This window comes from Coenobita brevimanus, chromosome 6 (assembly GCF_032717465.1).
Source record: "Coenobita brevimanus isolate Jiangsu-jjx chromosome 6, ASM3271746v2, whole genome shotgun sequence".
NCBI lineage: Eukaryota > Metazoa > Arthropoda > Malacostraca > Decapoda > Coenobitidae > Coenobita > Coenobita brevimanus.
In genome coordinates this window covers 59,054,473-59,078,648 of record NC_136959.1, presented here as the reverse complement: position 1 = coordinate 59,078,648, position 24,176 = coordinate 59,054,473, and the positions used below count along the sequence as shown (strand labels likewise).

Below are 24,176 nucleotides of genomic sequence, written 5' to 3'. Positions count from 1 at the left end.
AGTCTCACTACCTCCAGACGATTTTAATAAGCTCGGGAGTGATTTTTTTGCACTGGAGGGGTGAGATATGTCCTTCATCAATCCCCCTCACAACTAGGGCGCTCTCCTCTGCTTTGAAAAATCGTCTGGCAACAATGAAAATGTGATAAAATTGACGTCCTTGGGCTAAATGGGTAAACCCGGGGACAGAGGTGAGATGACAAGCATCCCCGCTGATGAGCCAGCGGTCAGGATTTCCGGTCAATTATGTTATCTGGCGAACACTGCGTCATTGTTAGGTTCACATGCATTTCACAAAACACACACACACACACACACACACACACACACACACACACACACACACACACACACAGAGTTATGGTGAATTCGGAAAAAAATTATGCTTGCCCGGATACACGTTAATGAAACAAAAACTTTACTGACAGCAAGTTATCCATGTGAAAACTGCCCTATTACAGAAGCTAAAACGAAGTCAGACATGTGATACGATATGTACAGAACAGTTCCATGATATACATGCACTGTTAAGAATAAGTGTACGTTACAAACTAAGAAATTACTGAAAACTCCCAATGGCTGAAAAATAACAAGATGCGAGTGTATCTTACCAATTTCCATTTTCTTCCAGCAGCAGAAATAGAAAATGGTTCCGAGTTAAAGGCTAACTTGTAACTAACCTTCCAAATTCTCCCTCTACAGCTAATATTACAAGAAGCTCGTGTACTTGGCTGTGTTATGGTGAAAAAGCTTTGATACCAAGTGGATTTTTGCTACCTGTGTGAAATAAGAAACGCGCAAACAGACTTTAATTATTAGAAAAGTTTATTTAAGGAAACAGACTCCATTTACCAGCACACTTTATTTATATTTGGTGAAGATTTATCAAGAGCCATGGGGATCGACTGGAGGATGTTTCCCATGAAGATGCATTACTTCTTGCGTTTTATGGGTGAGTTGCTATTCTGTGCTGTAAACGACTTATGACACCGGTGGGAGAGGAGGAGGAGCTTGTAACTCTCTCTCTCTCACACACACACACACACACACACCGTCAGCTGGCACGCAACCTGAGCCTCTTACTGACAGGGATATGGGAATGAGTAAGACAGTAAGCGAGTGAAAGTGAGTGAATGAGGTTGTGACGTGAGAGAGTGAATAAGACTGAGTGACATGAGTGAATGAATGAGAGTGAGAGAGAGAGTGAGTGAATGAGAGTAGGCGAGTAAGAGTGAGTACATGAGAGTGAGTGGTGAGAGAAGGGGACTTAGGTTTGTTTTTTAGATACGTATCCTCAGAAATTTCCCATGACTGTCACCTGTTATTATGATTACCATTATTGCCATTTTATTCATACACATCCTCTTCGTCTTCCTCCTGCTCGTCCTTCTCCTCCTCCTTCTCTTAATCATCACCATCATCATCATCATCATCCTTATCTACATGCAACCATCCATCCTTATCTCTAACCATCATCATCATCATCATCCTTATCTACATGCAACCATCCATCCTAATCTTTAACCATTATCATCATCATCAACATCATCATCATGGAATCCTATATTACCTCCCATTGTGTGAGCTGTAATCCCCAACCTTCACTCAAAAATAACCCTTATGGGACACATCCGGTTGGAGGATCTCACCCCACTAAACAACCAGGAGTCAGATTTTCAAACGTACAAATATAAGCACAAAATTATCCATGTCATCGGAGGCTTAACTCTTTCTCTGGGAATTAACTACTTTCAATTTAGCTTCGGTCTTTCCATTCTGCAGTATTAAAAAAGAAACCTTATGGCACCAAAACTTAATATCGCCATTAAGATTTCCATCTAGAATATTGAACTAAATATTTTCTTCCACTTTAGGTTCATATGGACGATTTTATTCAGCACATTACAAAAGAAGAAGCTAAAGGGATAATTTGGCACGGTTCCCTGGGTTTCTGGTATTATTATTACTGGTATTATAAATGTGCGTATTCTGCTACGTGGTCGATGGCACGGAGCTGCGATTACTGACCGACACACACATACACACACACACACACACACAGCCACCCACCCCACATCATAACTCGTCCACCCAAGCAGAAGACACGACAGCTTCTCATAAACACAAGCAAATCACCCACACAACGTACACAAACACACACTTTTATATCGCCCGAGAGCTCACTTCATAAACGCAAGCACATAAAGAAAGCGAAAGAAAATAAATGAACCCTTCGCCTCGTGACTCTCTCTCTCTCTCTCTCTCTCTCTCTCTCCTACCACCAGACGATATTTTATGACAGAAAAATACTCTAATAGGGAAGAAGTTTATTTACCTAACCTCTTCAGTTTAAAAATATCCCTTAAACGACACGAACACCTTCTGGAGACAGCAGTGACAAAAATCAGTAATCGTGGTGAAGGAATGCAATTTTCATTTTTCGAAATTGGGTGGCGTGTCATAGCCTCACCAACGCCTACAACGTTTAAAAGGCTGAATAACATCGTGGCAAAATTAGACTGAAGGTTGCAAGAATAAATAAAATAAGTTACCAAAGCGAAGGCGTTTATACCCTCTATGAGCTTACTTAAGACACAGCCACCCCGACTAAACAAGACAAGGAAAACAAATTAATAGGAAGTGAGACGTGCGATGTGATTCAAGGGCTTCTGCGAATGCGCTTTGGAAATCTGAAACTGCAGCTGTGTTTATTTGGAAAGCCTGAGTGTGTTATCCTCATCATGTAAAAAAAAAAAAGGAAAACGAAAAAAGAAAACAGGATGGTGGCGAAAGCGTGAAATTCCCTGTACTATGTTGCATAAGGTTTGCAATGTTGCATAAGTTTTGCGATGTTTGTTGAATTCTGCTTCGCCTGCACGTGGGAAATGCAAGGCAGAATGTAACACTGATTACTAACTATACTTCTTCGTCCTCCACTTTCTCTTATCATCATCATCATCATCATCTTCATTATACCCATCACCATCATCCGCCTCATTATTATACCCATCATCATCATCACCATCATCATCATCACCACCACCATCCACCACCTCCTCTTCTTCCTCCTACCCCTCACCATCATCATCATTCTAACCATCCACCTCCTCCTCCTCCTCTCACCATCATCATCACCACCATCCCCCACACTACGTTACAGACAATATTCAGCAGTGATAGGGAATACTCAAAATACGTACTACCCTCATCACGGATTTCTTAGGACCGCGAAAATTTAGACATGTTCCTCCTCTTCGTGATCTCTGAATAAACTGTCAGGATGGCAAAGAGACTTGGGAAATTTTCTACTTATATGGTCGTGTGTGTGTGTGTGTGTGTGTGTGTGTGTGTGTGTGTGTGTGTGTGTGTGTGTGTGTGTGTGTGTGTGTGTGTGTGTGTGTGTGTGTGTGTGTGTGTGTGTGTGTGATGATGCTAATTTCGATGGTGACGATGATGATTATGATGGTGATGCTAATGGTGTTAATGGTGCTAGTGATGCTAACGGTGCTAGTGATGTTAACGGTGCTAGTGATGTTAACGGTGCTAGTGATGTTAACGGTGCTAGTGGTGTTAATGACGCTAGTGGTGTTAATGGTGTTAGTGGTGTTAATGGTGCTTGTGTTACAGGCACAGGGCCACTGACGGTGTTCCTGCCGGTAATCACACGACAGAAGGGCGTGCCGGCGAGGGTGGTGGGGGGAATATGGACGGTGCTGCCCTTCGTCAGGTTTGTTAATAGTAATAATAATAATAATAATAATAATAATAATAATAAGTAATAATAATAATAATAAATAATAATAATAATAATAATAATGTCAGCATCCTACCACCCCTTTCCGAGAAGTCTTTAAGCTCCTACAAGAAAAATAAATAATGAAAGGAGACACTAGGTTGCTTTTAATTTCTTTATTGCAAAAATTTTCCTCAGGTATAGCAGCATAAAGATGTACAATAAAACGTAGTGAAAGTGGAACATAACAAACGACAATGCAGTATAAAGGTTACTTGAATCCCGTTCCTCCTACACAGCCTGGTTACCAAGATCTCAGCGGGGGCCATCGCGGACTACACAAGGGGGCACAGGGCAGTCTTCCTCACAGGGGTCTCACTCATGATGATCTCCCTCACCGCACTCTACTGGACCCCTGACCTGCCCCCGCCCTGCTCCGACCCCACACCACCCCTTACACTACCCCCAGGCACCCTCACTCCCTCCTCCCAGCCTCCCACGGCCCCCAGGAGTGTGGATGCGCTGACTACTACTGAAGGAGGGAGGAGTGAGCCTAAGGCAAGAGTGGTCTTCACAGAGCCGCCTAACACTGGCCAGGACGGTATGGCCACAAATTCATCAGATGCAATATCGTTGCCCTGCCTTGAAGCATCAAACGGTACGCCAGGTGATGTGTTAAAGAATTGGAGTTTCGTGTGTGTGTGTGTGTGTGTGTGTGTGTGTGTGTGTGTGTGTGTGTGTGTGTGTGTGTGTGTGTGTGTGTGTGTGTGTGTGTGTGTGTGTGTGTGTGTGTGTGTGTGTGTGCAGTAGAGAATTACAGACTGTCTGTAATAACCATAACAACTATTTCATAACCAAAATTAAAAGACACACATATATAGACCCTTTTAACTAAGTGCTTGATCTCTCTCCCTCTCTGTGACGCAGACGGAGGCGAGGTGTGGGAGGTACTTGGCTGCTACGAGTTCTGGCTACTGTTTGTCTGTCTGTTTGGCCAGTACTGCGGCCACACCACAGGAATCACCATGCAGGAGACAGTGTGCTTCCAGATGCTCGGTCAGTGGGTGGGTGGGTGAGTGGGTGAGTGAGTGTTTGAGTATGTGATGGCTTTCCCTTACTTTTGTAGTTCGACTAAATCTCCCCCAATATAAATAAACTCCTAATAAAATCGTCAGGAAATAAAAAGATCACAATATATGATATACTCGGGGTGAAAGTGACGTCAATCCATCCAACACACACTCAGGGCAAGAGCCATTTCCGGGGGTATCCATTTCAGTATTATAAGAAGTGTCAGTGTCTCGTTTTTTATTGCCTGTCTTCTGGCTGCAATTGCATACACTAAATTGTGCATGATAATTTGTGCATACAGCCCTGCAAATAAACAACACTGATATCTATAATTACATCATGTTTCTTGTACAACACCATATCCGGGTATCTCATCCTGGGTAGCTATACGAAAAAGTAAGAAAAAATATACTTAAAAATCCATTTATCCGTATCCTCATTGCTCCCCTCTCCTCTCATTTTTCTTCCTCCTCTTTCTCCTCCTCCTCGTCCTCCTCTTATTTTTCTTCCTTTCATCTTCTTCCCGTCTACACTAAAGTTCACTCTCTCACTTACATTTGGGGTCCTTCTCGCCTCCTCTTCAGTCTTTTGTTTTCCTCTTATTATTCACCTTTTCATCAGTCACATCCTCTTCTCATCTATTGCCTGACGATATCCTGTAAGGGGTGGTTCTTCCTAAAGGTTCTCTAGATATTTCTGTCCCTGTTTAGTAACGACTCTCTAATACACTCCACTTATTTCTTGACATACCTCCTCTTTCAATGGTCATTTCGATACACACTCCAATATTCTCTCTCTCTCTCTCTCTCTCTCAACTAACCCCCTTTTTACCCCAGGTGAGGCCAGACACAAATACGGAGCCCAGCGGGTGTGGGGCACGGTGGGTCTGGGGCTGTCGGCTATACTGGCTGGGGCGCTGGTCGACTGGTACTCTAAGGTGGGTGATGATGATGATGATGATGATGATGATGACTAGGGAACTGATCTACTGGAATTTAAGCTGGGTGTGTGCTAACTATAATCTTAGTAACCGTATAATAAGTTACTGCTCTTGCAACCCATTTGTTAACTCAATGTAATGGTCGGACTTAAAATCTGACCCCTGTGCAGTACACATACATGAATCAAAGCCTCCTTGTTCTCTCCTTTTCCACTACTCTATATTCCTATCAAGTCCTCAGTGAATCTTATATTCTTCTTCTTAGTCTCAGGGGCGACAGAGCTACTTATCATTAACTATTCTTCTTCTTCAACAACGTCAACAACAGCAACCTTTTCCACTACTCTGCAACTACAACTTTCTCTATCGGCTTATTAATTCCATCAAGTCCTCAGCGATTCTGGCTCCTCTTCTCAGGCTCAGGGGCATCAGGACTACTTGCCAGCGCACATCTTGACGGCGGTGTTCCTGGCGGCCGACCTGGTGGTGGTGGCACGGCTGCAGTTCCCCCGGCCAGAGCGCAAGGACGGGGCCAAGGTTCGACACGGGGCGCAGTGGTGGATCAGGGTGTTGTTGGTGCTGGTGAGTCGGGGTGAAGGGGTGAGAGAGGGAAAGTGGGAAGGGGGTGAGAGAGGGAAAGTGGGAAGGGAGAGAGAGAGAGAGAGTCATACACCCATCTGAAACTGCTAAATGTATGAATGACGGGGACTGCATGAAGCGGAAGTTGCTTTGACAAAGGCGACAAACTGAATTATCATGGAAATAAGCACAACAAAGAGGTCATGAATAGGCAAATTAATGAGTCAGTGCTGGATAGATGCATAACCTCCCTCACTACGATGCAGTCTTTTTATTTTTTATTTTTTATTTTTTTACCGCCAAACGATTTTCTCCAGCACTGTGAAGGTCTCTCGCAGTGAAACGGGGGAGAGGAGGAATAGCAGGAATAATAATAAATGATCGTCAGAGAGAAGGAATTACTTAGCTTAAAAATGTATCACGAAAGAAAGATTAATTGAAAAAAATCCCATCACATCTAAGCGAGGGAGCCTTTAGAAATAAGTCGCCTTTTTTTTTAAATTTATTTCACGAGGGTGGTCAATCACGGAATCACTATTTTCCAGGACAAACATACATTCCACGGCATTTTTTTTTTTTTTTCAGTAACATACTTCTATTTTCCACAGTATTAGTATTTTCCACGGTATTTCTATCTTCTTCGTCCCAGGTGAGCACAGGTGCGGTTGGCGTAGCGTGTGGGCTGTTGTGGACGTTCGAGTTTATCTTGGTGGAGGACGTGGCGAGAAGGTGGCAGCCACAGTTCCCACACCTGAAGCTGCTGTTGGGGCTGCTCATGGGCGTGCAGTGCTTCCTGGCTGAGGTCCCATTCTTTCTGCTAGCGGGTGGGTACAAATTTCCTCTATGATGTCCTCTAATCCCTTCACTAGCGGGTGAGAACGTGATATTCTCCTACGGTGATGACGAACATTAAATTTCATGGTCTTGATATTCTTTGGCTTTTTTTTTTCTGCTTTTTTCAGAGGTTGAACAGAGGAAGGAATGACAAATTAGAAAAAAAAAAACATGTCAAGATTTTACTTTCATAGGTCCACTGGTTAAAGCAAGGTGCACAGCCAGGTGTCCGCGGTCCTGTAGCTTCTTTCCAGTTCCCTCCATGAGTCAATCGTTGAACAGACTGCATCATATTTTTAGTATTAAGGGTTAAGTTCTCGAGGCATGATGAAGGAAAGAGTTAATCTGTCCCCCTCAAGCTGCATTATCACCCAGATGAGCCACTGGTGCAAATTCTATCACGTATTTTAATGATCTATGATATGGGATAATAAAGGATAAAATAATAGGTCACATCATTACCCGATTAGGCCATATCAGCGCCTTCTTCGTGTCACTCTTGGGAAATCTCGCTGCGTCTGTGTATTTATGGATTTTTAAAAATTTAATATATTTTCCCTTCCTCTGCATATCTTCTGTACAAAAATAAATAATCTATGCCGCCATCACTAGTCCCACAGAATATTTTTAGTCTCTCTCCCTTATGCAGTCGACAGGCATTGATTCTAAGCCTCTTTCGGTTCCTCTCAGGCCGGATCATCACCCGGCTTGGCCACGTCAGCGCCTTCTTCGTGTCACTCTTGGGCTTCTCGCTGCGGCTGTGTCTCTACGCCGCCATCACGAACCCCTGGTGGTTCATCCCGGTCGACCTCCTGCACGGGGTGTCCTTCGGCATTGTCTACCCCTGCTTCACCGCCTACGCCAGCAGTGTGTCACCCAAGGGCGCTGAGGCCACCACGCAGGGTATATTCGGGGCCACTTTCTTTGCCAGTGAGTTTTCTTCCTTCATATTTTTGGGGGGTAATTTTCTCTGCTCCCCCCCCCCCAATTTTTTTAAATTTTCCGGGCCATTCCCTCTGCTTGTGAATTTTCTTCCTCCACATACTCGGGGTAATACTCTCTGCCTGCAATATTTTTCCCATCATTTTCGAGGCCATTTTCTTTGCTTGTGAGTTTTTTCCTTCACATTTTCGGGGTAATTTTCACTGCTCGATATTTTTTTTTTTTTTTTTTTTTGTCACCGTAGTATCTGGAGCCACTTTTTGCATAATTACATTTTTTTTATTTTTATTGGGGCCACTTTTTTTTTTTTTTTCCTATACCGATGTATATTCAAGGCCACATTCTTTGCCTGCATGTGAGCCGTCAAAATGGACACCGACCTTATATCTATTTATGCCTGTTAATAATTATAACCTCTGAGAAGCATGAATATTACTCGTGGTATTGCTTAAATCTGCAAGAACGACGCTACTTTTGTATCCATTTTATCGATATGTTTATGACAACGATCTCTTTGAATACTAAATGTGCACATATTACGTACACTCCAGGAATTACGTACGCATATTACGTACACTCCAGAAATTACGTACGCATATTACGTACACTCCAGAAATTACGTACGCATATTACGTACACTCCAGAAATTACGTACGCATATTACGTACACTCCGAGAATTTTCCATTACAAAAAAATTAATCTCCTGTTCTCCATTCGACCAAAATTTGCTGATACGCTGATGTTCGTGTTATCCAAAAATAACTCATTAAACGATTCTGCAGATACTGTTCTCCACTGTACTCTTTTCACGTTCACTTGGCCCAGATTTTCGTCCTTTTGCTGCTTATTTCAAGTAGCTCAGTGTCAGAAAAATACAATACTATGGCTCTACATCCTTTTCATAGCATTTCTTCGTGACTAGTATCCTGTTCTAGTGTTACTCTATTGTTACAACTCAGCAGCCAAGACGAAAAGATGGCAAATTTAGGCCAACTTAAAGTGAAAAGTATATAGGACGCGATCAGTGAACTACACATTTTATATTCCTTTGTCCCGAGTGCAGGTACGGGCGTGGGCGGGCTGGTGGGCGGGTGGCTGTTCCAGGGCTTGGGCGGACAGCAGACATTCCTGATAGTAGGGGCGGCGACGGGGGTGTACGCTCTGGCCTTCGCCGGCGCCCATGCCCTCCTCACACACTGCCGGCCAGGGGCGAAGACAGCAGGTACGTGGCTATAGGTACTGCAGTCTTAATTAATCCCAAAAGGTTTGATATTGCTGTCTGTCTAAATTCAATGAGGCTAAATTTTGCAGTCTCGCCCAGTTAATTTTAATCGACTGGATGCTGCAGTCTTTTCAATGTAATCTGATGAGACTGGATGCTGTAGTCTCTTTTCATCTAACTTTCGCTCTGTTGAGCACCATCTCTCCTCCTCTAAACCTCGCCTTCTTTTTCTAACGGAGACTCAGCTGTCTGAGGCAACTGACAGCAAACCGTTTTCTGTATCCTCCTACTTTCTCTATACTCATTTCAAAGCCAAAGGTGGCTGTTGTGTATACATACGCAACGACTTATCTTGCTCTCGTGTTCCTGAACTTGATTCTTCTGAATTCTCCACACTCTGGCTTCGGCTTTCCTGTCATTCTCTGACTAAATATATCTGTGCTGTTTACTTATCCCCTAATTCTACTGACTATCAAAAATTCTTCTACTATCTTACTTCTACGATGGAACACATTCTGTCCATTTCTCCTTTCTCTGAAATCTCCATTCTTGGAGATTTCAATGTTCACCACCACCTTTGGCTCTCCTCTCCTTTCACGGATCCACCTGGTGAACAAGCCTACATCTTTTCTATCTTTAATGACCTAGAGCAGCTTGTACAGCACCCTACCCGTATCCCTGACCGCCTTGGAGAGAGCTCCAACATACTTGACCTCTTCCTCACAACTAATCCTTCTGCTTACTCTGTTAATCTTTTCTCTCCGTTGAGCTTCCCCGATCACAACCTTATTACCTTAACCTGTCCTATCACTCCGGTACGGCCTGTGGACCCTCCAGTGAAACGTCGTCTGTGGCATTTTGGAGCCGCGGACTGGGAGGCCCTCAGGCAGTATTTCTTTGATTTTCCCTGGAATGATTATTGCTTCCATGGCCGTGAGCCATCTGAGTGTGCCTTACGCATTACGGAGGTTATTCTCTCGGGCATGGAAGCATACATTCCTTTCTCATATCCTTTGACTAACGCAAGAAAGCCTTGGTTTAATCACGCTTGTTCTAATGCTGTCCGCAACAAGGAGAAGGCCTACAAAAGGTACCGAAGCCAACCCACCCCTGAATCACATCATCTTTACGTTTCTGCCCGGAATCGTGCTAAGTCTGTTCTTCGCTCTACTAAAAATAATTTCATCCATAATAAATGCTCTCAACTCTCCAAATCGAATTCTTCCCGCTCCTTCTGGCACCTTGCCAAAAATCTTTCTAACAACTTTACCTCATCATCCTTCCCTCCTCTTTTCTACTCTGATGGTTCTGTAGCTATTTCTTCTACTGATAAAGCAGATCTCTTCGCACAGACTTTCTCCTCCAATTCCACCTTAGACGATTCCGGTGCTGTTCCTCCATCACTTCTCCCCTCTGACTTCCTCATGGCTGACATTAAAATTTCTTCAGTTGATGTATTTTCTGCCATCACTGGCCTCAGTACTAACAAGGCATATGGGCCTGATGGGGTCCCTCCTGTTGTTCTCAAGAACTGTGCTTCTGTGCTTACACCCTGCCTAGGCAAACTCTTTCGCCTTTGTCTGTCAACTTGTACCTTTCCTTCTTGCTGGAAGTTTGCTCTCATTCAGCCAGTCCCAAAGAAGGGTGACCACTCCCAACCCTCCAACTATCGTCCAATTGCTTTAACGTCCTGTATTTCAAAAGTTTTCGAGTCAATTCTTAATAGAAAAATTTTAAGACATCTTTCCTATCACAACCTTCTTTCCGATCGTCAGTATGGGTTCCGTCAGGGACGCTCCACTGGCGATCTTCTCACCTACCTTTCAGACTCCTGGTCATCCTCCTTACGGGACTTTGGCGAAAGCTTTGCCATTGCACTTGAGATCTCAAAGGCTTTCGATCGAGTCTGGCATAAATCTTTAATTTCCAAACTGCCCTCCTACGGTTTCTATCCTTCTATCTGTGCCTTCATCGCTAGCTTCCTTTCTGGTCGTTCTATAGCCGCTGTTGTAGACGGCCATCGTTCTTCTCCTAGATCTATCAACAGTGGTGTTCCTCAGGGCTCTGTCCTATCACCAACTCTCTTCCTTTTATTCATCAATGATCTTCTAAGCTGTACATCTAACCCTATCCACTCATACGCTGATGACTCCACCCTTCACCTTTCCATTCGGTTCCCGCAACGCCCACCTCAACAGTTACTTCAAGAAACAAGGGATGAGGCTATGGCACACCTAATGTCTGACTTGGCTCGTATCTCTGACTGGGGTAAAAATAATATGGTTGTCTTTAATGCATCTAAGACTCAGTTCTTACACCTATCAACCCGACAAAATCTTCCACAGGTATACCCATTAATGTTTAATAATATTCAGCTTACTCCTGCATCATCCTTGAACATGCTTGGGGTTTCATTTACTCGGGACTTATCTTGGAAAGATCATATTACATCTCTTGTAAAATCTGCTTCCAAGAGACTGGGTGTGCTAAGCCGACTCCGCTCTTTCTTTACCCCTGCACAATTGTTGACTCTATACAGGGGCTTTATCCGCCCCTGTGTGGAGTACAACTCTCTTGTGTGGGGAGGCTCCTCACATACAGCTCTTCTCAATAGGGTGGAGTCAAAGGCTTTTCGTCTCATTAACTCTCCTCCTCTTACTGACTCCCTTCAACCTCTGTCTCTTCACCGCACTGTTGCATCTTTATCTCTTTTCTATCGCTACCTTAATGGTCACTGCTCCTCTGAACTGTCTGCTTGCATTCCTCCACCTACGACGGGCGCGTAGCACCCGTCTGGCAGCAAACTCTCATCCCTTTTCTGTCCAACTCTCTAATGCAAGAGTTAACCGTTACTCCCAGTCTTTCATTTATGCAACAGGTCAGCTCTGGAACTGTCTCCCTCTATCTGTATTTCCTGCTGCCTATGATCTCCAGTCTTTCAAACGCAGTGTGTCCAGGCATCTCAAAATGATCGGATCTTGAATTTGGCTCTCTATTGTATTTTGTGTTTCTCTTGGAGGGAACTGTTACTGCGGGCTCATGGCCTTTGGTTCCTTCTTCCTCGCATTAAAAAAAAAAAAAAAAAATGTAATCCGGTGACCTGTACGTGTTAACTTCCTCAATGTTTACGTTTGAAGTTTTCATTTCTAGCAGCTGTTCTTATCTCTCTTCTCGTTACACCTCTCCTATTGCGCTTTATTCTGAAGATTACACCTCGGTATCCTCTTATATAGTACTGATGTAAACAATATCGATAATTAAAGGTATACACAGCATACGAGTACAGGAGACGTTTAGGGGTAATATACAAAAATAAATCACTATGGAAGAGGTGCTACGATGCTTCCAGTGCTACCTAGAATACGGGCCTTAAAAAACAACTCTATCTATTGCAGAGAAAGGAAGCAGCGCGGAATGCGAGGGGCTGCGGGCGCAAACGAAGAGGAGGGAAGAAGAGGAAGAGGAAGAGGCAATGGAAGCCGAGGAGGTACTCAAGAGGAGGCACAAAGAGTCACAGATCACCGAAGATGGAGTCAGTTAGGAGAAAAATGTAATTAGGAGGAGAAAATGATTTAGTTAGGGCAGGAACTTAATAAAATAGTATTACATTAGTCTACTCCTAATTTCTTCATCACGTGACTATATATTTCAGTGGTATTAATGCCTTGTAATCATGGTTAGACATCGCATTCGGAAACCAGACAAATATCATCATCATCATCACCATCACCACCACTATCATCATCGTCATAGTTACTCTTATTTAGATCTTAGGACAGGGTAAGGTAGGATCCAGAAACAAGGGAGGCACGAAAAAAAAAAAAAAAAAAATCACGCTCAGAGAAATGGGTTCCACATCCATGCACTATCACACAAGCCTTCGAAAACCATACCCACGCCAACTGCACACTAGAAATCACGGTACTTATAACTTCACTCGTGTAGTTTTCTAGCAGATAAGACTGTCAGCTGCAATCGATATGCTATACACATATATACAGTACCAAACCCAGTCAGTATACACAGAAATGTACCGCCAGTTTCACAATACACAGAAATATACCGCCAGTTTCAACATACATAAAAATATATCGCCAGTTTCAATCAAGTGTTGTGAAATTGTAATGGTCACTAATCATAGTTACTTATACTACGGCTGACGAAGTGACTACACATGTACACCATTTCTGTGCCATCAAATAAATATAAAATACATTTGTAATAACCTAATGGAGAACACAATTTCGATTTTTTCCTTGACGTAATGCCGTAACAGCAGCAGTACAATTCTTGGTATGAAAAATATGTGAGATCAGTAATGTCATGAGGTATCAGTAGGTTTCTCACATGTATCTTATCAACTTAAAGAAACTATGTAAATCTTATGAAATACACAATCCATGCTGAAATATCCCCTTTATGATAGAAGGTCAACAGCAACGATATTCACGAGGACACGATCGATCACCTGAGCATCAATAGAGCATCACTATCGTAATAAAGTGTGTAAGCTTACGTAACAGAATTTATAAGTTACTAATTGGTTGGGTGGGGTGGGTGACTGGGTGGGTAATTGGGTGGCTGGGTTAGTGACTGATTGAATGGGTGGGAGATTGGGTGGGTAAGTGGGTGACTGGATGGGTGAATGATTGGGTTAGTGGGTGACTGGGTGGGTGGGTAGGTGGACTGCATATTTTAACGTAATGGAATTTATACCGTACCAATCCTCTATTACAGGGTAGGGAAAGGATACTACGTTATAATGTACAAAAGAAATCGCTGAGGAGGAGGTGTTAAGAAATCTCCCACGTTCCTGAGAATACGCCCTTCTCTCCAGTTCTCTATAATAACGTATTGTTTATTATTATTATTATTTTTTTAACGATCTTACTCTGCTTAGGAAAGACTTCTCGAAATGGAGGGGTTAATACAAGCTTTACTGCGCCCTTACTATTAAAAATCATTCATGGCTTAAATAAAATCGTTTGGTAATAGCCTGAGTAAAAAAAAAAAAAAAAAAATAGTCATACTAGTTGATTGGCTATTTTCACATCAGCAGGCTGGATGGAAGAGACGAGGATGTGGGTGAAGAGGTGACGAGGAAGGGATGCAACAGTTGCTACAGTTCCGCTTTACCTTGAAGCAGGAAAAAGATGCTTGGTGTTAGAGGAGTACGTGTTAGATATCAACATCACGAATTCTAAGTAGGCAATGGGGAATATACTTGGAGGTGTTAGATACATGCTCTGTTAATTCAATAGAGGTACTGGGGCAAATACTTGGTGTTAGAAGAATATCATGCAAAGATGTACATATTTTTTGTGGTGATGCAACAGCTCTTACGCATCATGGAGAAGGAAAGAGTAATGTGCCTTCCAATGAATACATGTGTTTGGTCCTGACACTGTTAATTCCTAAGCAGTTATCATGAAAAGCGTAAACGGTGTACTGATATGTATACAGTGACTACTACAGTAGTGATGGTGAAGTGATACTACAGCTAAACTTTCCCTTGGAGAAGGAAAATAGAGATTTGGTGTTAGAGGAGTACATGTTATCAACAATGCTAATTCTAATTAGGAACTGGAGGAAATGGAGTATCGTGCAGCTTCACATAATTCTGTAAGTGATGCTCAACTTACCTTGGAGATGAAAATAGAAATACGGTTTTTAAAGGAGTACATATGCAACTTAGTGTAACCTTACCTAACTTAACTTGTGCCTACCTTCATGCTCAGATCTCTCCTCATCCCGTCTCTGCCTGGCCTCAAGTACTTGCTCGTAAAGGTCGGGCAGTTTCTCTATTAGCTCCTTCTCGTCAGCGCCCTCGAGGTCCCCCTCCACCCACCTCCGGACCGATAGCTGGGCCGATTGTGCCATGCGGTCCTTGGCCCGCTCCAGAAAGGCCGTGCGGGAGGACGATGGTCCACTCTAAGGAAGAGAACAGTAAGTAGATAAATGGACAGAAGGGCAGATGGCACTTGTGGGAAGGGGAAAGACCCAGTAAGTAATCGGGAGAGACTCACATTCAGGTGAAGGATAATTTTCGTATGCAAAAATGGGAGCAACCAAGGCTAAGAATTTGCAAAACTTGTCCCTTCTTATAAAAAAAAAAAAAAAAAAAAAAAAAAAAAAAAAGCAATGCCAAAGTCAAGATCGTTTTTTATTCTTTTTATCGGGGTGCTAAGACACATAGCATACAAACGACTGGAGATCACAGGTCATAGGAGACATACAAAGAGACAATCCCAGAGTTGATCAGTCGCATGCATGAAAGACTAAAAGCTCTGCACTGGATAACTCTGGCACTGGTAATCAAAGACTTCCAGGTCAAAAACTAAGACATACAAATCAAAGGAATTGTGTTTTCCTTCAACCCACCTCCACCATCTCCATCCATTGCTCGCTGCCCAGTTCCTTCAGTTCATCCACCAGGTCGTCCAACTCCTGCGTCAGCGAGGTGAAGGCGTCCGGCGTCAGTAAGGTGGCGTCAGCGGCCGTTAAATAACCGTCAGCATCGGCGTCCAGGAGGGAGAAGATGGCGGCCGCTGAGGACTGACATTCTCTTGGGCAGTCCACTAAATCTGGCAGCAGGGTTCGGTCCTGGAGGGGTTTTATATGTGTGTGTATAGAGGTGCTGGTGGTTTACGACCCTTGGCTCATCTGAACCTGAAGCCAGTGGACCACAGGCTGAAGTTGTGTTTCAGTGCACTCCACCATCCTAATTTTCTGAAGCTACGGAGGGAGTTGGAGGACAGTTGTATAACCAGGCAGCGGAACCGCTAGATTATACCAGTGTGATCATATGAAGGCGTCCCTCTACAGCACCATACACGGGAAGAATAATGTAAAAGTGGAGCAAGAGGGTGAAGGAATTGAAACGGCAGTGGAAAAGATGGGGAGGCGGTGAACGAAAACATAGGGGAGACAAGGAACATGAAAGAGGAGAGGGGGTGGTACAGGGGTGTAAAGTGGGGGAGGGATACACAAAAAGATAAAAGAAAAGGAATGGTAACTGTTGGAGATGCGATGAATACCGTTACATAATTTATTTACAATATACTTAGCCAAAGAAAACGTTACTACACCAGCAGACTCACAGAAAACAGCATACAATGGTGGGGAACTTATTTAAAACTACGGTGCCACTTCATCACTGCCTGTTGATACCCATTCCTTGTTGGCTCTCAGCGACACCTTTCCCTGAGTGCATGATATAATCTGAATAAACGGGGTTTCAGTATACAAGGTGGTTCATATCTAACGTCCCTCTTCCACTCCGCCAGTTGATTTCGTGTAGCTTGTGGAGAAAGATCAGTCAACGTTGTGTCTACCCTACATCACTCATTTCCCACTCCTACTGCCACACCCACACCTGCAAACTGAGTCGTAACCATAGCACATAAGATACGGCTAGGAGAGTTTCCAATTGGATGCTATTTACGAACCACCCTGTATAAAACACACAGTAGGTGAACGCACTCCAGGCAACAATGGACTTTGCTACTCACGACGCGGAACTCCTTCAGGAATCTCTCAAGTGCAATGCGGCGGTCAGAGAGGAGGTAGCGACGCAGGAGGTGCAGGAGGGGGTTCTTGTCCCCCCACAACACACGGGGGCGCCACCCATTCTTCGGTAACACATCCCACAGCCGGATCGTCTGTCTCTTACGCCGACTCTCCGCTGCATCTTCCACAGTCCTGAAGGAGAGAGAATCACAGAGCTACAGGTAAAAATTCATCTTGCAACAGACTGGCACAACGTTCTCATTATCCAAAATACAATAATCATCAAATTTCATAGACACTTATAAAGGACTGATTCGTGTGTGTGTGTGTGTGTGTGTGTGTGTGTGTGTGTGTGTGTGTGTGTGTGTGTGTGTGTGTGTGTGTGTGTGTGTGTAAGTTATTCCTACCTCACGTAAACATCTTCCTGGTCCCCGTCAGTCAACAACTCCTGCAGCGCCTCCACCAGGTGCTCCGTGAAGGCCAGGTCACCCCTCCATGCCAGCCACAGTGCAGTCGTGTCCTCCAGGGCTTCACCTGACCACCGCCTGACACACACACACACACACACACACACACACACACACACACACACACACACACACGCACGCACGAGAAGGGACACAATCAGCGAGAAGGCTTAGTACGAGTATTAATGACTATAGACAGAATGATAGTAATCAAATCAGATAATTAATTCTGGCCACAATAATCCCGAAGAATATGACACCCAACAATCAAATTTACATAGTTTTTACAGTTTCAGTCTGATTATGCTTAACAATACACCGCCGACTCCCTTGGGAATTAATCGTAAACTACAATGGTTATAATGATTAGGCAGGTGTTGTAACGAGACTGATCATGCTTGTGGTGGTGATGATGATGATGATGTTGATGATGGAACGAGACTCATAATGCGTGTGGGATGATCATGCTGATAATGATGATGATGTGGGCGCAGGTGTGGTGACGAGACTGACAGTGAGTGTGGGGTTAAGATGAAGTGGACGATGATGCGTGTTGGATGATGGTAAAGGAGGACGATGGTGTAACGGTGGTTGCGAGAGACTTACCAAGCCTGTGGGATGTAGAGGCAGAAGCGAGGCTGGACTAAGGCCCTGGAGAGGAAGGCGTGGGTGTGGGTACTGTCTCCTTCATGGGCAGACCTGCTATCTCCATTCTCTCTCTCGTCACTCTCTTCCTCCTGCCCCGTAAGTAGCTCACACTGCCATGTCTCTTCGCTGCACTGCGGATGTTGCCCAAATAAAGAATAAGGCCTCTGCTTTCTAAAGGGTCAAATGAGAAGCTGTAATCCATTCAAGGGTACACGCTTCCCTCAGTTGAAAACATTTGACAGGCTGTAACTAGAATACAATATATAAATGTTGCTCAGTTTTTTTTTTATTGGGAAACTTTTACGTTACAAGGACTTTGAAAGAGTCCAGGTTTCTTATTATAAACCCTTTTTGATAGACACAAAGGCAACTACATTTATTAAAAGCCCCACACCCTACACCCTACACACACACACACACACACACACACACACACACACACACACACACACACACACAGCACAAATAATACACAGTTCTCACCTGCATATGGTTCCAAGGTAGTGTGAAAGGTGTGAGGGTGAGGGACAGACGCCCCCACACCACACACACCACCCCCGCACTCAGAACCCCCTCGCCCTCACCCGACCCCCTCCATTCGCCTCCCGTCCACCCTGACCGGAAGTGACGTAAGCCCTGGAAGTGTGAATAAGGAGTTCACTAATAACTCCTTCAATACGATGACGTCTTTAAGTGTGTCTTGGCAACTCTACATAATCTTATTTTTAAAGTCATGCCTCTCGTAGTGAAAGCGTTAAAACTAGAATTTTCACAACAATAATCGGGTCATTATGAACGACTTGTCTTTTCTGAACTGATAAAATCGTCTGGCGGTAGGAAAAAAAAAGGAAGATAATTAAATATCATAAGGAAGATAAAGAAATATCATATGTACGAGGGAGACGGAGATATTTCACATAATCGCTGCATTATTAGGTCACAACTTTGATTATGTGCTTGGAATACGATTATGAGTGAATTACATTAAACTTATTCCCTTTCAGCATAGTAGTCTTTTCACTACGGCAGGTCTTTCCTAAGGAGAATACAACAAGAATAAACAAAAAATATTATATAAGATACTCACAGTCTTGGGGAGATCAAGGAGGGTGAAATCGACATCACGGAGGAACCTGGGTAGCGTCACTGCCACCCTGAAGCAGATAAAATAGTTCTTAGGCGCTGTGAAGATGAATGGCGTGAAGAAGTCAGTGAGTAAATGAATAAATAATGTGCGCCACAATAATCATCACCATCATCATTAAGATCATCACCAAAATTGTCATGGTTTACCCTATGTCCTTGATAATCCTTTCTCACTGTTATAGACTGAGTTGTACAATTCAGACAAGAGAGAGAGAGAGAGAGAGAGAGAGAGAGAGAGAGGGGGGGGCAGGAGAGCTTAGGAATAAGCTAAAATAGGCCATAAATTCATTCACTTATCAGTCAAGCCCCCACAACAACAGATGACTTACCCTATGTCCTTCGTAATATTAGTCAAGGCATCGTTCCATTTCCCTTCGCCTTCTAAACTAAACCTTCTCAGAGATATGCTGTCGTATGCTTCTTCTCTTTCTTTTACAGTCTCGTCCTCACTTCCTCTTGCCCAATTCTTCTTTTCAGTTTCTTCCCTACTTCTCAAACTATCTGTTGTCGCTCGTTTGGCTTCATCTTTCTCTAAAACCTCATAGCCATTTTTGACATAACTTCCAGCGCCAGTTCTAGCGTTTTTCGTTTCTCCATCCCCATTTCCTCTACTTTCATTTGTATTTTCAAAATCGTCCCCACTTTTTCTCGCATCTTTGGTCACTCCAGTACCGGCAGAGGCAAAACAGAAGGTGGTCGCAGCCTCCAGACTCGTAGCAAGGGCGGGGAAGCTCCATGGCGCCAATTCGGATACAGTTCCCTTCGTCAGCGCCCCCGTCACTAGGACCGGTTGGTAACTCTCCTCGATGAACTCCAGGATGGTGAGGTCCCTGTCCGCTACGGTGTGGGTCCCGAGCAGTGGCAGACGAAGGGACGAGGCCCAGGAATTGAACAGGAGGAGGAGGAGAGGAGGGGCGAGATGCGGGCGACGCGGAAGAACGGACAAGATAACAACAACACTTGGGGACATCTTCACTGCTTTCTGTTTGACTGAAATTTCATCTGATGACGTATCTCTACCGTCTTCTTAACCCCTTTACCCAAATGACGTATTTTTACATTATTTATGACAGACAACTATATTCAGGTAATAACAGAGCTTTCGAACTGAAGGAAATACATACAGCCTTGATCAAAAATGGCAAATTCGACCTCAATCTCACTTCAGACTATTAGCAATTTAACTTCCTTAACCCTTTAGAGAGGTAGTTTTTTAAGGGATGAAGGAAATCGTCAAGCTGTTCTTGGTTTCTCTAATAAAATCGCCTCAAGCGGGCCATAAAAATATCATGTGGCCAATTTTTCATCTGACGAACTAGGTCACTCGCATAATTTGAATACTAAAAGTCGTAGTTACATGAAATTCAGGGAGCTATGGTTACGAGGCGGGTATGAGTCTCCTTGGTTACTATACAAATCAAACCCTCAGTCTGATTACACTTCACCATTAACTGAGCTAAAAGGGGTCAGGGATCGCTGTCAGATTAGAGTAAATGGGCTAGACTTGGTAACTCGCACTCAATGGGTTAATGGTTTCTTAACAGCACTGGCGACCGAAGCTACATAAGCGAGGGCCACGTCAAGACAGATGTGGAGGTGGAGGAAAAGAGGGAGAGGTGGACCGGGTGTTATCTCTCTTATCAATGGCGAGGCGAGCTAAATGGGAGAGCATTAATAAAGAATCTTAATCAGTATTGACGATAAGCATGTCAAGTCAGTACTGAGGATGCACTGTTAACATCATTATTACTGTTTTTCTCTTGTGATGTGTTTAGTAGATATAAGACTCAAGAACAACCGAACCATACTATACTGTACACTGCCTCCTTCATTACCACTACAATTACACTTTCCTCTCGCAAACCCAGACGACTTCACTCAGTTTAGTGACTTAGCGATCAGGAGGGTTAAGTACGGGTTTAGTTAATAAGAATAAAATCGTCTGAAGGACACCTGTAATCTGGTGTTTGGAATTATTTATTATTGAATTTGCTTTTCCTTCCTCTTTTCACCTCCTGTTGTAAAAATGCATTATAAGTCATTGTTGTGGAGGGGTATTTTTCTCTGGCTACTACGATTTATTCAAAGCTGCATAAGGAGGAGAATATTAGAGAACTGAAACTCGAGCTCCTGTGGCTGAATAAAATGGATTTGGATATGAGAGGAGTAAAATGGAAAAGAATGTGAGAGTTGTCCCAGTCATGAAAAGAGTTAGCTGGAGAAAATTTGTGAAGATGGTAGCAGGTGTGGGTGAGGTCTGTGAGAAACGCCCGTCTGGTACCTCTCTTTAGTATCTTATCGCTGAGGCGGCGGCGGCGGCGGCGGCGACGGCGGAGGAGGAGGAGGAGGAGGAGGAGGAAAAATAGACGGTAACAAAGCGGATATTAGATGATATATGTGTTTTACAAAAAATCTCTCACCATACACATTAACTACCCAAATAACAAACCCAACAACATCTGCGTGCGATAAAGCACAACTGCGGGACTTTTTCTCCTTGGGGTGGGGAGATTTTACAACACCCTTTCCTATGCTATTTTTTTCTTTCTTCTCCTTTTTGGGTTGGGGAAGGTTTACAACATTCTTTCCTACGCTATTTTATCCCTTTCTTCTCCTTTTTGGGGTGAGGAAATTTTACAACACCTTTTCCGGTGTTATTTTCTTTTCCTTTCTTCTTTTTTACCTGGACTTCTTCTGAGGGTGAGGCCACTTTCCAGTATATTCTTCCTACTTTCGAACGATTTCTCTCAGCTTGGGAGATTTTTCGAGTTATATATAAGCCACCGTCTCTTTCATTACAAGGACGTTCTTCCTAACTAAACAAAATCGTCTGGAGGTATAGAAAAACGAAGAGATTAACCCCTTACATACAGTACCACCATCTTTTATTCAATTCTTGCGATTAACTGGCATTTTATTCAATTTTGGAGGAAGCCATAGTGGCAGAGAAATAATTTGCGTCTTTCTAATCCCACCGAAAATAAAAAGAATGACTAAAACGACTGAACGTGATAAGAATAAATATATAAAAACAGGCACCGGCTTACTTAAAATATTTTCTTGTATGATATTGGGGAAACCGTGTCCACATTAACTCCTTCAGCCTGAGGACGCAATTTTTCTATTTTATTTTTGTCTCCACCTGACGATTTTACACATCTCTGGGAAGACCGTTCAAGACTGGGGGGGAGGGGGGAATGGAGATGAATTTAACCCCTTGATAGCAAGACCCTTCCATGAGGTTAAATAAATATGTTATTGAAGGAAAGGTCGCTCTAAAGGAGTAACTGGGAACACAAAAACATGAGGTACAAAAACAGGGTCCACTAAAACATTGAAACAGGGTGCTGAAGAAGGGCTATGGAAATGATGGGTGGGAGAGAGACAGGTTATTGCTTGGATTCATTCTAACCTGTTTCTCTCCCACTCAACACTTCCACTTGTCGCCATGGATCATCTACAAGGGCTACAAAACTCAGCCTAAATACAGAAGAGGGTCCAAGGAATAGTCTACAGCGCTAGAGTTACACAAGGGATTGACTTACAGCTCCTTAAAAAAAAAAAGAAAAAAAAAAATGAGGGGGAGGGGGAAGCGCCGACAGGTAAAGTGGTCCAGACAGGTGGCCCAGAAGCTGTATTTATGAAGAATCTTAAATAATGGCAAGAGTGATGATGTCTCCGCAGCATCACCTCTCCGCAGCATCACCAAAAGAACTGATTTTGCTTCTGCAATTCTATCATCACTCTAGTTTGGTCAAGAAGTACCTGGTAGCACAGTATAATCAAACGGACTAAGGAACAGCTTAAACACAGGAAATTCAGTTAACACAGAATCAAGCTCTCATTAACGCTCCATGTCCATCTGACTGATCACACACACACACACACACACACACACACACACACACACACACACACACACACACTCGTAGCAGTCCCGGGGCAGCTGCAGGTAATTAGACGATGCAATATTACCCGTGATCACTTGCTCATTTGTCGGCTCCCTCTGCCTGTGGAATTAACATATCTCCTCGTCCACTGCGCGCCGGGTGGATTATTTATTAGTTGCCCCTGCCGTCCTGCCCATTAGTCGCCTCGTTATTGTTATCAGATGGAGAAAGAAAATGGGGTTCGCTGCTTACTTGTGGTTGGAAGATCAATTTGGCAGTGTTCAAGTTTTCTCTCTCTCTCTCTCTCCGTGACCTTCCTCAGTGCCTTATCTATAGCCATCCAAATATCTGACACCGTAGGGAAATATCAGGTTAGGTGAGGTTAGGTTAGGTTAAGTTAGGTTAGGCTGGGTTACGTTAGGTTAAATTGAGTCGGGGAGGGATATGCCATTTGCAGGAGCGGCAAAAGGGGTAAAGAAATACTAAACATCATCATCATCATTCATATAGGCTAAGGGTAAAAAAAAAAAAGAGGGGGGGGGACTCAACTACATATCAATCATCCAGGTAGTCAGATGTGTGTGGTCACCTGTATACACACACACACACACACACACACACACACACACACACACACACACACACACACACACACACACACACACACACACACACACACACACACACAGACTCCATTACCTCCCTAATCACCTAATTGACAACCTCATTACCACTAAGAGTCCCACTCCCACTATAATTACAAGAGCATTAAAACAGAGAGAGAGAGAGAGAGAGAGAGAGAGAAGGAATGGACAAACAGTGAGCCACATTAACAAGAACATTTCCTTAAAACAAATACATTACACAAACAATAGACGAAAAATTGTGGTCATAAATAACAGAATACCTGGAAACTCATCGAAAATTTACACATGAACTTTAAAAAAATGAAAAAAAGGAAACAAGAAAAAAAAAAAAAGGCCAGACTGGTCCAAAAAAACGAAGTGCACTGACAAAAATATTACCCTAAAACACACACACACACACACACACACACACACACACACACACACACACACACACACACACACATCACTCAAACAACAGACTGAATTCAGAAGAGCGTAAACAACAGAACATCCTGAAAACGAGTCAAAATTTACACGAAATCAAAAAAAAAGGAAGAAAAAATAC

At 43.4% G+C, this 24,176-nt stretch overlaps 2 protein-coding genes across 2 annotated transcripts; one reads left to right on the top strand and one right to left on the bottom strand.

Moving 5' to 3' along the window:
- Window positions 1-707: 707 nt before the first annotated feature.
- Window positions 708-12,968, top strand: LOC145402105 (major facilitator superfamily domain-containing protein 6-like). Its single transcript, XM_080274225.1, has 10 exons — window positions 708-952; window positions 3,628-3,727; window positions 4,033-4,391; window positions 4,661-4,789; window positions 5,641-5,741; window positions 6,162-6,326; window positions 6,973-7,147; window positions 7,848-8,087; window positions 9,164-9,322; window positions 12,718-12,968. The coding sequence occupies exons 1-10, from the start codon at window positions 895-897 to the stop codon at window positions 12,861-12,863; spliced, it is 1,632 nt and encodes a 543-aa protein (XP_080130351.1). The 5' UTR covers window positions 708-894; the 3' UTR covers window positions 12,864-12,968.
- Window positions 12,969-13,453: 485 nt separating this feature from the next.
- LOC145401361 (uncharacterized) lies at window positions 13,454-20,062 on the bottom strand. The gene is made up of 8 exons (XM_080273689.1): window positions 19,422-20,062; window positions 19,034-19,100; window positions 18,430-18,582; window positions 17,905-18,077; window positions 16,834-17,023; window positions 15,704-15,925; window positions 15,049-15,253; window positions 13,454-13,509 (listed from the first exon to the last, which is right to left on the bottom strand). The coding sequence occupies exons 1-8, from the start codon at window positions 20,060-20,062 to the stop codon at window positions 13,454-13,456; spliced, it is 1,707 nt and encodes a 568-aa protein (XP_080129815.1).
- Between the last annotated feature and the right edge of the window lie 4,114 nt (window positions 20,063-24,176).